The 16,161-nt window shown below is 44.5% G+C and overlaps 2 protein-coding genes across 2 annotated transcripts in view; both read left to right on the top strand.

Annotated features, from left to right (window-relative positions):
• Positions 1-7,459, top strand: part of CLMP (CXADR like cell adhesion molecule) — a 94,124-nt gene extending 86,665 nt beyond the window's left edge. Inside the window, exons 4-8 of the mRNA XM_082339834.1 lie at positions 1,019-1,220; positions 1,908-2,075; positions 2,548-2,670; positions 3,243-3,384; positions 3,964-7,459. Coding sequence (XP_082195960.1) covers positions 1,019-1,220; positions 1,908-2,075; positions 2,548-2,670; positions 3,243-3,384; positions 3,964-4,264 — 936 coding nt within the window. The 3' untranslated portion in view covers positions 4,265-7,459. The remainder of the gene's footprint in view (positions 1-1,018; positions 1,221-1,907; positions 2,076-2,547; positions 2,671-3,242; positions 3,385-3,963) is intronic.
• Positions 7,460-9,971: 2,512 nt separating this feature from the next.
• HSPA8 (heat shock protein family A (Hsp70) member 8) lies at positions 9,972-15,311 on the top strand. The gene is made up of 9 exons (XM_082339827.1): positions 9,972-10,364; positions 11,061-11,270; positions 11,560-11,765; positions 12,306-12,458; positions 12,550-13,105; positions 13,329-13,531; positions 13,793-13,991; positions 14,347-14,579; positions 14,889-15,311. Exons 2-9 carry the CDS (start codon positions 11,066-11,068, stop codon positions 15,084-15,086), a joined length of 1,953 nt encoding a protein of 650 aa, XP_082195953.1. The 5' UTR covers positions 9,972-10,364; positions 11,061-11,065; the 3' UTR covers positions 15,087-15,311.
• Positions 15,312-16,161: the final 850 nt, after the last annotated feature.

Genomic DNA, 16,161 nt, shown 5'->3' with positions numbered 1-16,161 from the left:
TATATATGTGTGTATATATCTATATATGTATACATGTGTATATGTGTATATATGTGTATATGTGTATGTATGTGTATGTGTGTATATGTGTATATATGTGTATGTGTGTATACATGCATATATGTGTATATATGCGTGTATATATGCATATATGTGTATATATGTGTATATGTGTATATATGCGTATGTGTATGTATATATATATGTGTATGTGTATATATGTATATAGGTGTATTATGTATATGTGTATATACGTGTATATATGTATATATGTGTACATGTGTATATATGTGTATATATGTGTGTGTATGTATATATGTGTGTATACGTGTATATATGCATATATGTGTATATATGCATGTATGTGTATATATGCGTATATGTGTATATGTGTATATATGTGTATACATGTATAAATGTGTATATGTATATATGCGTATATGTATATACATGTGTATATGTGTATATATGTGTATATGTGTATATATGTGTATATGTGTATATGTGTATATGTATATATGTGTATATATGTGTATGTATGTGTATATATATGTGTGTATATATACACATACATATATATAAAATAAAAATAAAATAAAATAAAATTCCTTACCTATAAAATGGAAAAGTTCTGAGCATTTAATGCAACAATTACTACTTTATAGTTAAAATGCTACACAAATATGAGGTGTTCGTATTCTTAGAAAAAGGAAGGCCTAGACAAACATAGTGTATTTAAGTTTGTTTAGAACAGAGATCTCTTGGACTCTTAGAATCACCCCCAGGCTTGACTGCTTTGTTCCATTTCCTTTCCTTTCCTGGTCTTTTTTTTTTTTGGCCTCACCGCGTGGCTGCATGCAGGATCTTAGTTCCCCAATGAACCCGCGCCCCCTGCAGTGGAAGCACAGAGCCCCACCACTGGACCACCAGGAATTCCCATCCTTTCTTCATCTTGACCTCAGCTGGAGGGCACGGCTAAGAGCCACACAACTTGACTCTGCTTCCGTCTGTCCCACAGGTGATCACTTACTCCAGTCGTCATGTTTACAATAACTTGACTGAGGAACAGAAGGGCCGAGTGGCCTTTGCTTCCAATTTCCTGGCGGGCGATGCTTCCCTGCAGATTCAGCCTCTGAAGCCCAGCGACGAGGGCCGGTACACCTGCAAGGTGAAGAACTCAGGGCGCTACGTGTGGAGCCACGTCATCTTAAAAGTCTTAGGTAAGACAGAGTGCCCTCGTAAACGCCTACATCGTGTTAATGAGGTCTTGGCGAGGGATAGGCACATGTGTCACACTGGTACAAAACTTCCTATTCAATCCTTCGTATTATACAGATGTCACCTAGTCCAGTTCCCTGGGAAGAAGTGTGTATGTTTTGTATTTTAGCCGTAATGAAAGAAGAACAAATAATCACAGGTTTCCACGGTAACCCATTACAAAATTCAAATATCCTCTAATGTTTAAATAGTATCCTCATATTTAACAAATCTCTCAGATCTGCTTCAAGTCCATTTCTCTGTTTTGTGATAGCAAGAGCTACTAAGTTCTTAATTGCTTACAAGTTAACGAACTTCTGTCCCTGTTTCAGTATTAGTAAAATCACACTCAACTTTCCTAAAATTTCCAATTATAAAAGTTTCTCTTCTTTGAGAAGTGATGAGAGAGTTTCTGAGGCAGCCTCTAAAAATTACAACAGCACCACTGGAAACAGCTGGAATTGGGTGTATATGTGTGCAGGGGATGGAAGTGGGTATATTTTGGAGGGTGATGTAAAGCATGGCAAGGTAACAAAGTGCTATTGAATCCACACTCAAAAGTTGACCATATGGGTGGAAAAACAAGTCAACAGGATGTAGTTCTTCCACTGAATTGGGTGTTTGGGGATCTTTTTTTTTTTTTCTGCCAGTGAGACCATCAAAGCCCAAGTGTGAATTGGAAGGAGAGCTGACAGAAGGAAGTGACCTGACTTTACAGTGTGAGTCATCCTCTGGCACACAGCCCATTGTGTATTACTGGCAGCGAATCCGGGAGAAGGAGGGAGAGGATGAACGTTTGCCTCCCAAATCTAGGATTGGTAAGTCATCTTTCTACCGGTCTATTGAGATAGCAGGACAGTACTCTCTCCATGAATTCTAAATCTGGTTTTGTCAGCAACTCACAAGGTGACTTTGAAGACACTGCTGGACCTCTTTGAACTTCCATTTTTCATCCCTAAACGGGGACAGAAAAATCTGTCTTTTCTTTCGTCAAATGGCAAAAATAAAAGTGGTAAGGAGATTAGGAGTAAATGTACTCTATAAATCCATTATCTCTAATTATTGTGTTTAGTATCCCTTAAATGTTCAGAATCTTTTGTAACTTTTGAGGATGCACTGCAGTTTAAAGGAATGTTCACCTTTCTTCCCACATTCCAAAAAGGGATCGACTCTCTCACCTCATCCTTACCAAACCGTATTATATTGATAGAATCTTAGGTCAGTGACACAATAAACGATAAATATAGACCTTGTCACTAGGGGATTACAGTCATCTTTCTGCTTGTGTAGACTACAACCACCCTGGACGCGTCCTGCTGCAGAATCTCACCATGTCCTCCTCTGGGCTCTACCAGTGCACAGCGGGCAATGAGGCCGGGAAGGAGAGCTGTGTGGTGCGAGTGGCTGTTCAGTGTAAGTACCCAAAGGGTTGGTTTGGTTTTGTCTCTGCACTGTGGTTCAGTGTAAAATGTTTTTAATCACAAGTAAGAGTAAGGTCAACATCTTTATCTCCAGAAGAACATGGCTATCACTGAAATAAATTCAGTAGTTACCAAGGACTGTTCAACAGTTGTAGCTAACTCTGTATTTATAGTATGTGTGAATTTTCCAGCCCCCTAAAGAAATTTATTATATCCAGGAGGGGACCAAAACCAAATGGAGGTTTCCTTCATAGATATAAATTTCCCTTACAAAAGGTAACTTCTGCTCTGTTTGCAGAGCTTCTCTCGTGTCTGCTGTTTCTCAAAAATAATCGGCTAAAAATAATCCTAATGTCAACGAGGCATATTTTGGGGTGTCGTATTCTGCTCCCCTTCAATATCAAGAGGGACAGTCATACACCAAGAAAGGGTATATGGGGAACTCAGGAAGATAGATACAAAGATCTGGAAGTACTCATCTTGTCCAGAGCTTATGTTTTTTAAGTCCATGTGTTGCTTAGCTTATGTTTGGTTTTACTTTTGCTTTTGTTTCTGAGAAAACAGATGTACAAAGCATCGGCATGATTGCAGGAGCGGTGACAGGTATGGTGGCTGGAGCCCTGCTGATTTTCCTCTTGGTGTGGCTGCTAATCCGACGGAAAGACAAAGAGAGATACGAGGAGGAAGAGAGACCGAATGAAATTCGGTAAACCTCCCGCCAAATCCCCTTCCTCACCCAGGCTGCCTTTCTACCGCCAGCTCCATAGTGACCAGCCAACAAAAATGTCCCATTTCCTCTTAACCTTAAATCTGTTAAAAGGATTATTCTGGTGGGTAAGGAGTTCCAGCCTAGGGGCAGGAGGACTGGTTCACCTTGACTTTCTTGTGAAACTATCCGCAACAGGGACTTAATAAACTTTGCGTTCCATCTCATTGCCTTCCACTTATAAAGGGCATGCAATAAAGAATGGGCCTAGCCTATGGGCCATGAAAGGGTTTCTGCAGACAAATTCCCAGTCAAGGGGATTGCTGTCTAGACATCCAGTGGGGAGTGCCCATTCCCCCAGAGTAACAGGGTGGACCTCCCGGCCAAGGGGCCGCACACCCGCCCAAGCCCGCCGCAAGGGCTCAGGACGCAGTGGGGGGGGTCCCTGTTTCCCTACGTGGTAGCTCGAGGTTTCCAGCTTGAGGAGTTGATCGGGCAACCTCAGAAAGCAGCAGCCGCAGCGGAAGCTTTCACAGTCCTGTGGTCCTAAAATCTATCTTTGCTGTTTTTCCTCTTCAGAGAAGATGCCGAAGCCCCGAAAGCCCGCCTTGTGAAACCCAGCTCCTCCTCCTCCGGCTCGCGGAGCTCACGCTCGGGTTCCTCCTCCACGCGCTCCACGGCAAACAGCGGCTCCCGCAGCCAGCGGACACCGTCCACGGAAGCGGCGCCCCGGCCAGGGCTGGCTACCCACACCTACGGTCCAGTGGGGCCGGAGGCAAGAGGGTCTGAACCAAAGAAAGTCCGCCACGCTACCCTGACCAAAGCAGAAAGCACCCCTGGCACGATCCCCAGCCAGAGCAGGGCCTTCCAAACTGTCTGAGTTCCAGCGGACTTGACTCCCATCCTTTCCCAGGAGTCAGGACTCTTCTCGTCATTGACGCCCGGCCACCAGCCACACAACCCCCTCGGACCAAACGAGAGGTCATTGAAGTAGCAGTGACCATTGCATGGGAGAGATTCAAATGAACACTTTCCTTATATGACACCAAACAAGGAAAAGGATGTAAGCTGATCGTCTCCAAAAAGGCATCTCACTGTGCCTTTAGACCAGAGCGGGGGCCAAATCTGTGCATTTGGGGACCAGGACCGGTGGTGAGAAAGGCTAGGGAGAGGGGAAGTGAACACACTTAGAATTCCTCACTTGGGCTGTTTTGTGTCAACACTTTGACTCACCATTGTTAAGAAACGAGGTGTTGTTCATAAATTTTCTATGCATTTCTGCAAACCTACTGGATTGCTATGATTATTCAGAGTCAAGCAGAACCCACAGCCTTATATCACACCTATCTGCACCATGAAAAACTCCAAAAAAGGAAACATGTCTTTTCCATTCTGACCTGACTTCATTTACCAGAAAGTTTGGATATTAATTTCAAGAGGAGTTGAGAAATAGTGGGAGATGGAGAATGATTGAGATTTTCCCACTCTGTTCACTACTAATCTTCCTACTTATATTGAACTAAAAAAAGGGAGTCCAAAATGTGTAACAAGGGACTGTGAAAAACCTTCCATCTTGATGTTCAGAGGGCCACTGACAAATATCAGAAATATATGCTGGAATAATTGTGGATTTTCCCTCAAATTGGATGTCTCTAAGGACTTCCCTGCTGGATATCTCTGGAGCAAGAAAACAATCATTAGGTGTCATTTAACAATCTCCTTAGAAGTATTCTAGAGAAAGAGAGCTTTTCAGAATGCTGGAAGATCATCCAACAACAGTCTCTTCTTTCAGTGAACATATGAAATCAGGATTTCAAGACTGCCTAGACTAAAAAGGGAGATTAGATCAGCTTTCTCTTAATATGTCAAGGAGTGGCATCAGAAGTTCAGCATTGCACCAAACTTGGAGCTTCCTCCATTTCTTTCATTTTCAGAGAAAGATTCACCTGGGACTTTTGCTGATTCTAGGCCTTAAATTATCAAAAAGTTCAGGGATTGACCTTTCCTGATGGCACTGCATGGACATCATACCATTCCCTCCTGAGAGGTTGAGACAGAGAGAAATTCAGTATTTTCCAAGTTTAGCCTCTCAGGAAGCCTAGCTCTGGGCTGGAAGGATAGGAAACTAACATTTAGGGCAGAGATGGTGAGGGTAACTAGTGCGTGGCAGGACGGATCTGGGTTAGTGCTGTTAAATACTGCTGGCATCTTGCAAAGAATGAGCAGAAATGATTTACCGGGATAGCTCTCAGAAGAGCTGACTCATGGGAGAAGAAAGGTATCTGAGAAATAAAAAGAAAGCAGCCTCCAATACAACAACTTGCCTTTTTAATAGTTTTGACGACTCTGCTAGTCAAATTCATCCTATGGCAAGAATGCTAAACCTGAGATAGCCCTTCAAAGACTCTAAAGCAAGTGTCAACAGATCACCAGTGGTAGAGCAAAATATTTATTATTAAAAGGACACGGAGTTCCCTGGCAGGCCAGTGGTTAGGACTCTGCGCTTGCACTGCCGAGGGCGAGGGTTCAAGCCCTGGTCAGGGAACTAAGGCCCTGCAAAAGTAAAAATAAACAAATAAATAGATAAATAAAAATAAAATAAAGTCTTAAAAAAATAAAAGGAGCAGGCTATAGGAAAGAAAAAGTAGTGCTGAATGTGGTGATGAAAGCCCTGTTCCTAAAATGGGAATCAGGTGCTTAAAGGGAAAAAGTTGATCTGGGATTTTGTCCTATTTCTGATTTTCATTTTTACATCTAATTCTCACATAGTACAAATGCATTTCCTTCCAAAGTCCTTTAAGAAATAGGGTTTTATCCTTGAGTGAAAGTTTCATCTTGAGTTTTGTTTTCCTAAAAAAAAAAAAAATTGGGAAACATGGGGGTGGCTTGGGGGTAATTGGGGGTAATTCCCTGGCAGTCCAGTGGTTAGGACATCATGCTTTCACTGCTGAGGGCATGGGTTCAATCTCTGGTCAAGAAACTAAGATCCCGCAAGCCACGCAGCACAGGCCCGGCCCGCGCCCCCCCCCCCCAAAAGTTGGGACATAAGAGACATTGAGGAAGTAATGTAAAGAATGGCTGCCATTAGTTTAAGAGGGCTAGCACATTTGGAATGCTTCTTATACTAACACTGCCTCATTGTAAGATATAAACTCCTTACTCCACTTCCTTATTCTTCTGGTAGTGTGGTGTCCAGGCAACATAACACATCTGCTGTGTAATTCTGAGAATTCACATTCCTAGAGTACCTGAGCCAAATGAGTACGCTATGGCAGCTGCAGCTGTACCATCACTAGAAATTTGCTCTTATCATTATTTATTACCTTTGAACCTAAGGTTTCCTGCCTATGCCTCTGCAAGCAGGCATCAGTCCCCTTTGCGTGACAAGGTTTAGATTATTTAAACAGGTTAGTTATTAGAAGACTAAAATACCAGTTGAATATCCGTATTATTTTGGAAATCCATTCATACGGGGTATCTACAAAAAATGTCACAAAACAAATTATTACCTGAAATCTGAGAAATTCTAGGAATTGAAGATTCTGAGAGATAAGGTGCTGAAGTCTTAGTAGTGATAGTGTGCTTCTCTTTCAGTCAGGCTTTTGGGTTCAGATATGACAGGCTCTGGGTTTAAGACAAAGTTTGAGCCACTATTGGTTTCAAACCATATTCCATTAACCTTGCAAGACAAACAAATTTGATTCTTTAATATAAAACAAAAAAGGATAAAATAGATGGTAGAAGAAAAAGTGTTTGTAGGAAGAAGATACAGATGGAATGATGTGGATGTTTAGAAAATAATCATTTCAATAAAATGCATACACTACACTTAGAACTGTAAAATAATGAAGTGATGCCTTTGTTGTTACACTGTATAAGAACAATTTCAAAACTGCCGTTGCAAAAAAGACATATATAATTCTGCTTCATTTCTGGTGTTAAGCTGTTTGTATTTCAATTTTAACTTCTAAGTTGCCTTGTAAATGGGACTGTGTTTGATCACAAAAACCAAGTATTTATTACAGGTGCATCCGTGTCGGCAATTTAAAAATAAATAAGTAAAGGTGATACTGTAGGAGAGGCTGAAGCTCATATAACCTGCATTGGAAATTTATTTATTAGCTTGCTGCCAACTGAAGAACAGAAGAACTCAGACTGAATATGATCTATTATTTATTGATTCCAGTCACAAATATACCAAGCACTTTTTTCTCACAAGGCGAGATACTAAGTAGTCCTGGACAAACCAAGTGACGACAAAGTTCATGACAGTTTCTGACCTTAAGGACTTTATCAAAATAACAAATAATATTTACTAAGCAAGTATTTTATATCAAGGTGAAGTGCCAGTAAAAAAGTACACACTACAGGGTTTAAAGAAATCTGAAAAGTAAACACTATGAGATTTAAATAAATCTGAAAAAAATTTCACAGAATTAAATGAGGTAATATATGCAAAGCACTTACAACAGTGCTTGGCCTGTGACAAGCACTCAAAAAATGTTAATCATGACCCTCTTCCCTAGTCAGAAACCCTAGGCCTCAGACTGGAGCCCCAGGCACCCAAACTTTAACTTTAGATCCTGAGTGGGTTTGAAACCCTGTGCATTTAAAGAGGTGGAGACAGGACATTTATCATAATCTGAACTTTAAATATATAAACTCTGACTCATTCTAGTCGATAAGAAGATAGTTCAAATCCTAGAACGCATTTTGAAAGTGACCAGAAGGGAAGGTTATCCGTTCAGCTTTCTGTAATCACTGCTACTAGGTGGGATACCCCAAACCCGTGGATTTGGGCACCCGTTCTATTTTCCACCGGTTCAAATCTTGTAGGTAGTTCAGAGGTTAGTTTAAAAAGCTGCAAAATGTAGGGTGTGGTTCAGAGATTGTACTCGATAAATTGGGTGGGGAGAGGAAGTCTGCAGATGCTAAAGAAAATTGCAAGAAGTATACATCTTTCTCTGCAGTTCCAGTTACACGTGTTTTCAGGAAGGAAATTACTAATAAAAAAAGACCAAAGATTCTGGAATCAAGAGCTAGGTTCTACTGTAGCTCAGCCAGATGTTTAACTTCCCACAAATAACATCTCTAAACCTCATTTCTCTCCTAACACAGGAATGAATGATCTCTCTCTCAGAATCGTTTTGATGATTAAATGAAATAACAAATGAAAGCACATTGTACCCTGTGAAAGCACCATATAAAACGAACTCCTTGGGAAATGGGGAGAATTTAGGTACATACCTCCAAGGACTCAAGCCCACATTTTCCCCCAGAAGGCAAATACAGAAAGGACATCCTTTGATCCAATATTCGAATCTGTCTCTAGGCTTTACTGGCTTTGACAAGGACAAGGTATCTCTCGTCTGACAGCCTTTCTCGAAGTCTGGAGACCTTTCTAATTCCAGCCACGCCACTAAAAGTTCTGCTAGATAGTGTTAAAAAAAATCTTTTCACCTATTTGTGCCCACTCATCTACTAAATAGGAATACTACCTGCCCAACCTGTTTGAAAGCGCTCACTAGAAAGCATTCAACGTGCTGAGAAAGGCTTAGAATGACAAGGCCCCAAACACCGCATCATGCGCCGCAATTTGAAATTCTAGGTACACTGTTTTGTGCACTCCACTCGTTCAGTAATATTCTCAAGGCGTTTCTGCCTGGTTTCTCGCTTAGTTTTTGCCGAAAGTCAAGGCAGGAAAGATATTACCTCGAATTTCTGAAAGTAAGAGGCTCAGGAAGTCTCAATCAAGGACACAGGGCTACCGGAACCCAGATTCCTAACGCCTGGTTCACTTACAATGAAAGAGCCCCCTAGCTTTTCTTTTTTTAAAAACAAATAACTGAGAAGTGCGGGGGCCCGGGCGGGTGGAGAAGGGGCCGAGCCAAGAAGCCGAGTCTATTCTCGGTGGGCGCTGGGGGGTGACGGAGGCATCCGGGCTCCAAGAAGCGGGTTTAGCCACCTATTTCGCTGAGGCTCCAGACACAGCATCGGACCCTGGAGGTTGAGAAGTCGGGCCCCTCCGCACTCTGCGTCGGGGTCAGCCGGCTTCCATCTACCACAATGAACAGAGGGTCCCGGGGGCCTGCCCGGCTAACCTGTCGCATCCCGCGCAGAGGCGAGACACCGCGGCGGCCGGCCGGCTCCTTCCATCCCCAGATCTGGGTGCCACTGGGCAAGTTACCCTCGCAGCACCCTGGGGGCGGAAACTTCGGCCCCGTCGCTCGGGGTCAGTCCTAGGACAGAGCCACGCTGGCTATGTGGGTGTGTGGAACCCCGGAGGGCCTAGAAGACCATCTACAAGGCCGGGGTGGGAGTAAGGGAAAGAGAATGCTGGGGGAGGGGCGCAACCACCTTCGCGGCCATCTTGTCCTCGCTCCACTTCCGCCTTCTCTCCAGGGCTGCCGGCGCCGGACCCCTCCCTGCAGGCCCTGCGCTCTCGCTCCCGGGGGTTCCGCAGGAGCCAGATCGCCGATCGCGCTGCTCTCATTGGTTGGTTCCAAGTTGGCCCGCCCCTCTTCCTCCCCCTCCTTCGTCCCTCCCGCCTGCGCTTCCTGGGGCGCATGCGCAGAGGCAGACGAGCCCTTCCCCCGCGCCCGGGGTGACTGAGGAGTCCCGCGCGCGCGGGCTCCGTCGGCCCCACCCTCCCTTTCCCCGGGGCCTTTCGGACAGCGGGGGCGAGAATGAAAGTTCCAGAACGCTGCGGTGAGTGCGTCATCGCTAGGCGGGGCGGGCTGGGGCGGGAGAGGGGAGGACCGAAAGGTAGAGCCGGGTTCGTCATTGGGGCTTGCGTAGGTGGCCGCGCGCCCATTGGCCGAGGAGCCGAGATGGGCACTGGCAGGGGCGGGCCCCTTCTGGAAGGTTCTGAGGCAGGGTATAAGAGACGGGGCGGAGGACGGAAACCGGTCTCGTTGAACGCGGCGGCAGCGGAATAGGTTGCTGTTTTCTCCTCCAGTGGACCCGGACCTGCGCTCCAGGTAAGTTAAGGTCTTTGTCTTCCAAGGCTTTTGCGGCTTCTTGGGAGCCTGCCGCCCGGCCCAGGCTACATAGGTTTGCAGCGGCCCGGGGCCTTCTGAGCGTGTCAGGCAGGGTGTGTGCGGCGATTCCTTTGCCCGGCTGGGGAGCATTGTTTCCGAGGGAAGGCAGCCTCCTTGGGGTACAATCGAGGCGGAGGGCGGGCCGCCCGGAGGGGGAGGAGGCGGCGCCCGTTTGCGGGGCGTGGAACCGGCGCCTTAGAGCTTGCCGTTCCCTGTTTCCTTGTTTCAGGACCCATTCTTCTTAAAGGAGGAAGTCATAATTGGCACGCGCCCAAGGTGGGGGAGGGGGCTTCGGACCCTTGCAGGCCTTGCTGTGTTGAGCACGGCGGGGGTGGGGGGAGGGCTAAGGTTCAGCCCGGGGCATGGGACCACGTGCTCAGGTGTGGCGCAGACCCTCCTGGCAGGTGCGTGCTTCCGTCTGCGGCGGGCTCTGCGGTTCGGACGGCAACCTTACTGCGGCACGCCATGCCTGCTCTGACCCTCCCGCGTGGTTATTTCCGACAAGAGCAGTTTCTGGGGCGAGGTTCTAAGCATAATTTGCAGAGTGGTCGTATCTGGTAGCGTTGACTTGGTAAACGTTTTCTAAGTGCTTGATCCGCCTTTCAAACCATGGGCTTTTTTTTTTCCCCCTCCCAGCAACCATGTCTAAGGGACCTGCAGTTGGCATTGATCTTGGCACCACCTATTCTTGTGTGGGTGTCTTCCAGCACGGAAAAGTGGAAATAATTGCCAATGATCAGGGGAACCGAACTACCCCAAGCTATGTCGCCTTTACTGATACCGAACGATTGATCGGTGATGCTGCGAAGAACCAAGTTGCAATGAATCCCACCAACACGGTTTTTGGTAAGCCAGTACATCTTCATGGTGTGAACTTAAGTGATTTCGGCGGTATGTAATCTGAGAAGCTGTCTCCGAAGGTTGTTAAATGTGACGCGGCCACGAAAGCCCTGAGAATAGGAAAAGTTATCCGTAGGAAACTTCAGTGATTATCCCTTTAAGGCTTAAGGTTTGCAGCATCTTGGTCATTCAAAATTTGAATCTATAGGCATTTGGTCTTGGAATGGTGGGCCAAGTTCTTAGTGGAAAGATGTAATGAAATTCAAGGTAACGTTTGTATTGATACTTTTTGCAGATGCCAAACGCCTCATTGGACGAAGATTTGATGATGCTGTTGTCCAGTCTGATATGAAGCATTGGCCCTTCATGGTGGTGAATGATGCAGGCAGGCCTAAGGTTCAAGTAGAATACAAGGGAGAGACAAAAAGTTTTTATCCAGAGGAGGTGTCATCCATGGTTTTGACAAAGATGAAGGAAATAGCAGAAGCCTACCTTGGGAAGGTGAGTAGTGCAGAGTACTGCAGGGAGAGGATATAGATGGGGATTACCAGGTTTCCTGATAATGCGGAGTAAGAGTGAGCAGTAGATAAAGCTATCAAAACGGGTGGTAAAACCAGAACTTTATTTGAGGATGTATCTTTGCATGTCCAAATAGATGATATAGTGGTTAAGTTTTTTTTTTTTAACATCTTTATTGGAGTATAATTGTTTTACAATGGGGTTAGTTTCTGCTATATAACAAAGTGACTCAGTTATACATATGTTCCCATATCTCTTCCCTCTTGCATCTCCCTCCTTCCCACCCTCCCTATCCCACCCCTCTAGGAGATCACAAAGCAGAGAGCTGATCTCCCTGTGCTATGCGGCTGCTTCCCACTAGCTATCTATTTTACGTTTGGTAGTGTATATATGTTCATGCCACTCTCTCACTTTGTCACAGGTTATCCTTTCCCCTCCCCATATTCTCAAGTCCATTCTCTAGTAGGTCTGTGTCTTTATTCTTGTCTTAAGTGGTTAAGTTTTCATCTCTTTTCTTCCTAGACTGTTACCAATGCTGTTGTCACAGTACCCGCTTACTTTAATGATTCTCAGCGTCAGGCTACCAAAGATGCTGGAACTATTGCTGGGCTCAACGTACTTAGGATTATCAATGAGCCAACTGCTGCTGCTATTGCCTATGGCTTAGACAAAAAGGTAAGTACCATGTTTTATGTATGCGTCACTCAAGGTTGGTTTGAGTCACCACAAATAATAGGTATGAGAATGATTTGTGTTTTAATTGCAGGTTGGTGCAGAAAGAAATGTGCTGATCTTTGACTTAGGTGGTGGCACTTTTGATGTGTCAATCCTCACTATTGAGGATGGAATCTTTGAGGTCAAATCTACAGCTGGAGATACCCACTTAGGTGGAGAAGACTTTGACAACCGGATGGTCAACCATTTTATTGCAGAATTCAAGCGCAAGCACAAGAAGGACATCAGTGAGAACAAGAGGGCTGTCCGCCGCCTTCGTACTGCTTGTGAGCGTGCTAAGCGCACTCTCTCTTCCAGCACCCAGGCCAGTATTGAGATTGATTCCCTCTATGAAGGAATCGACTTCTATACCTCGATTACCCGTGCCCGATTTGAAGAACTGAATGCTGACCTGTTCCGTGGCACACTGGACCCTGTGGAGAAAGCCCTTCGGGATGCCAAGCTAGACAAGTCTCAGATCCATGATATTGTCCTGGTGGGTGGTTCAACCCGCATCCCCAAGATTCAGAAACTTCTACAGGACTTCTTCAACGGGAAGGAACTGAATAAGAGCATCAACCCTGATGAGGCTGTTGCTTATGGTGCAGGTAATCTTTCTATCCTAGTTAAGCAGTTTTTAACAGGCAGCCTGTTGGGAAGCCTTAGCTAACTGATTTTGCTGTGATGAATGATCTTTAAACATTCGTGGTTTCCACCGAAAGCCGTAGCTAATGATGGCAAAACTTCCTTGGATGTCTGAGCGATTGAGAACAGTTAGTTACATAATGAGTTGTACTGTGTTTTATTAAATTTTTCTTTTTAATCATGTAGCTGTCCAGGCAGCCATTTTATCTGGAGACAAATCTGAAAATGTTCAAGACTTGCTGCTGTTGGATGTCACTCCTCTTTCCCTTGGAATTGAAACTGCTGGTGGAGTCATGACTGTCCTCATCAAGCGCAACACCACCATTCCCACCAAGCAGACGCAGACTTTCACAACCTACTCAGACAACCAGCCTGGTGTACTCATTCAGGTATGTTTCTCTGTGGTCTAGATTACCTGAGGGCCTATAAAACTGGGGAAGACTTGTTCCGCTGTGATGATGGATTCCAAAACCATTCGTAGTTTCCACCAGAAATCCTGTGTTGGCCAGTTCCTTCCTTGGATGTCTGAGCGATCAGTCTTTCCTAATCAAGCTTATACAAATCTGAAGTAGCACAGATATTTGTGATTTTTCTTTCTTGTTTTTGTGTTTTTATTGTAATTTTGAATTTATTTCTTATTTCAAAACAAGGTTTATGAAGGTGAGCGTGCCATGACCAAGGATAACAACCTGCTTGGCAAGTTTGAACTCACAGGCATACCTCCTGCCCCCCGTGGTGTTCCTCAGATTGAAGTCACTTTTGATATTGATGCCAATGGTATCCTCAATGTCTCTGCTGTGGATAAGAGCACAGGAAAAGAGAACAAGATTACCATCACTAATGACAAGGGTAAGTTCGGGCAGTATTTTGTGAGCGTGCTAAGCGTGCACTATTCCAGCACCCAGGCCTGTATTGAGATTGATTCCCTTTACGAAGGAGTCAATTTCTGTATCTCTGTTACCCATACCTGATTTGAAGACTCGAATGCTGACTTGTTCTGTGGCACCCTGCACCCTGTGGCACTCATACCTGCTTATTTTAGAGGCAGAATTTGGTTCATAATGGTTTTATTTTCCACGTGTTTCTACTCCTACCCCAAGGGCATTTAGCCAAGAGATCATACTTAGTTGCTAAATGGAGTTGCAGGGTGATGGTGCAGAACTGCAGGTGATTGTCTTGCCTAAAAGGTTGGTTAATTTTACAGGCCGTTTGAGCAAGGAGGACATTGAACGCATGGTTCAGGAAGCAGAGAAGTACAAAGCTGAAGATGAGAAGCAGCGGGATAAGGTGTCTTCGAAGAATTCTCTTGAATCCTATGCTTTCAACATGAAAGCTACTGTTGAGGATGAGAAACTTCAAGGCAAGATTAATGATGAGGACAAACAGAAGATTCTTGATAAGTGTAATGAAATAATCAACTGGCTTGATAAGAACCAGGTTTGTAATTTCTGTTGCCAAAAATTTGAGGGTGTGGGGTTGGGTGTGTAGGGCTTTATTAGCAAAAGCTTAGGTGGGTAGGTGGGTTTTACAAATTTGTAGGGTCACGATGATGAATGGTTCAAAACATTCGCGGTTTCCACCAGAACTACAGATGTTGGCAACTTCCTTCCTTGGATGTCTGAGTGACCCAAGATCTTAAACGTAACTTCATGTGCTGTTGTGTGTCTAGTGTGTCAGATTGATTACATCAGGCTTAAAGAGTCTTCTGTTTGAAGAACTTGTAATAAAGTATTTTTTTCTCCTCAGACTGCAGAGAAGGAAGAATTTGAACATCAGCAGAAGGAGCTGGAAAAAGTCTGCAACCCCATCATTACCAAGCTGTACCAGAGCGCAGGAGGCATGCCCGGAGGCATGCCCGGAGGGATGCCCGGGGGCTTCCCTGGTGGTGGAGCTCCTCCGTCTGGTGGTGCCTCCTCTGGGCCCACCATTGAAGAGGTTGATTAAGCCAGCCTAGCATGGGTGTAGCATTGTTCCACACAACACTGAAGGACCCAAATTTGTAGCAAATTCCATGGCAGTTTTAAAGTTGAGCTGCTGCAGTAAACTGGGCATTCTTGATACTTGAACATGGAGTGTGTGCACAGGGAAAGGAAATAACATTGCACTTTACAAGCACTGTATTGTAAGTGGAAAATGCAATGTCTTAAATAAAACTGTATTTAAAATTGGCACCATAAAATTGTTTTGACTCTGTTTAAAAGGGCAGTAAGGTAGTGTTCGGTTTTGGGGGTTGAACTTCTTTCTGGCCTAAGTATTACAGCAGTATCTGGGTTGTCAATGACAGATTGTTCAGTCTAAGCAACTGCCTGAATTTTTAAGGTGTAAAGAGTGGGAAAATGTGTAAACTTTTTTTGCTAGCTAGGCTCATTTAGTACTAAGTCTACGTTAAGTGTTAGTGTAGTTTGAACTACAGATCATTGTGATTTCCAGTGTTTGTGTTAGACTGGAAAGGGGCATCCCAAATATTTTTTAGTGTTCCATGTGGTTTACTGAAAATATCTGAGGGTTCAAAAGAGGACAAATTTGAGGCCAAAATTAGGACAAGGAAATATACCAAGTCAGAAGTAACAACATGTGGTGTACACAGGCGACTTCAGGTAGAGTGTCCGGCTGAAATCCTTTAATCCGTGGGCAGAGGTTTCTGTTTTCTCACCTGAGTATTAAGGGCTGGGAGTTAATAGAGCTGGCTGTAAGGTTGGCATAGTGAGGGCCCTTTCACCCTTTGTAACCGAATTTAAAGAAATTGAGTGTCTAATTCTGATCTCATCTTAAATCATAGCTAACCTTAACTCAGCAACTTCAGGCAGAACAGTTGTGCTTACCAAGCCTAATTACGCTGGACTGTTTTTAGGTAAGCTTGCTTAGGAGCAAAGGCCTTCTCATTGGTTCTTTGTTCACTGGGCTATTGGTATGTTAGCTTGAGTTGACAGGCCAGAAGGTATTGCACCTGAGAGTGAATCCTTTAAAGTCATCCTTGTGTGAGATGGGCCTGCTTAAACCTCAAGCTTTGCTCATGAGA

Source organism: Balaenoptera borealis (genome assembly GCF_965194805.1).
Source record: "Balaenoptera borealis genome assembly, chromosome: 11".
Lineage (NCBI taxonomy): Eukaryota > Metazoa > Chordata > Mammalia > Artiodactyla > Balaenopteridae > Balaenoptera > Balaenoptera borealis.
This window is presented reverse-complemented; position numbering and strand designations above follow the sequence as displayed.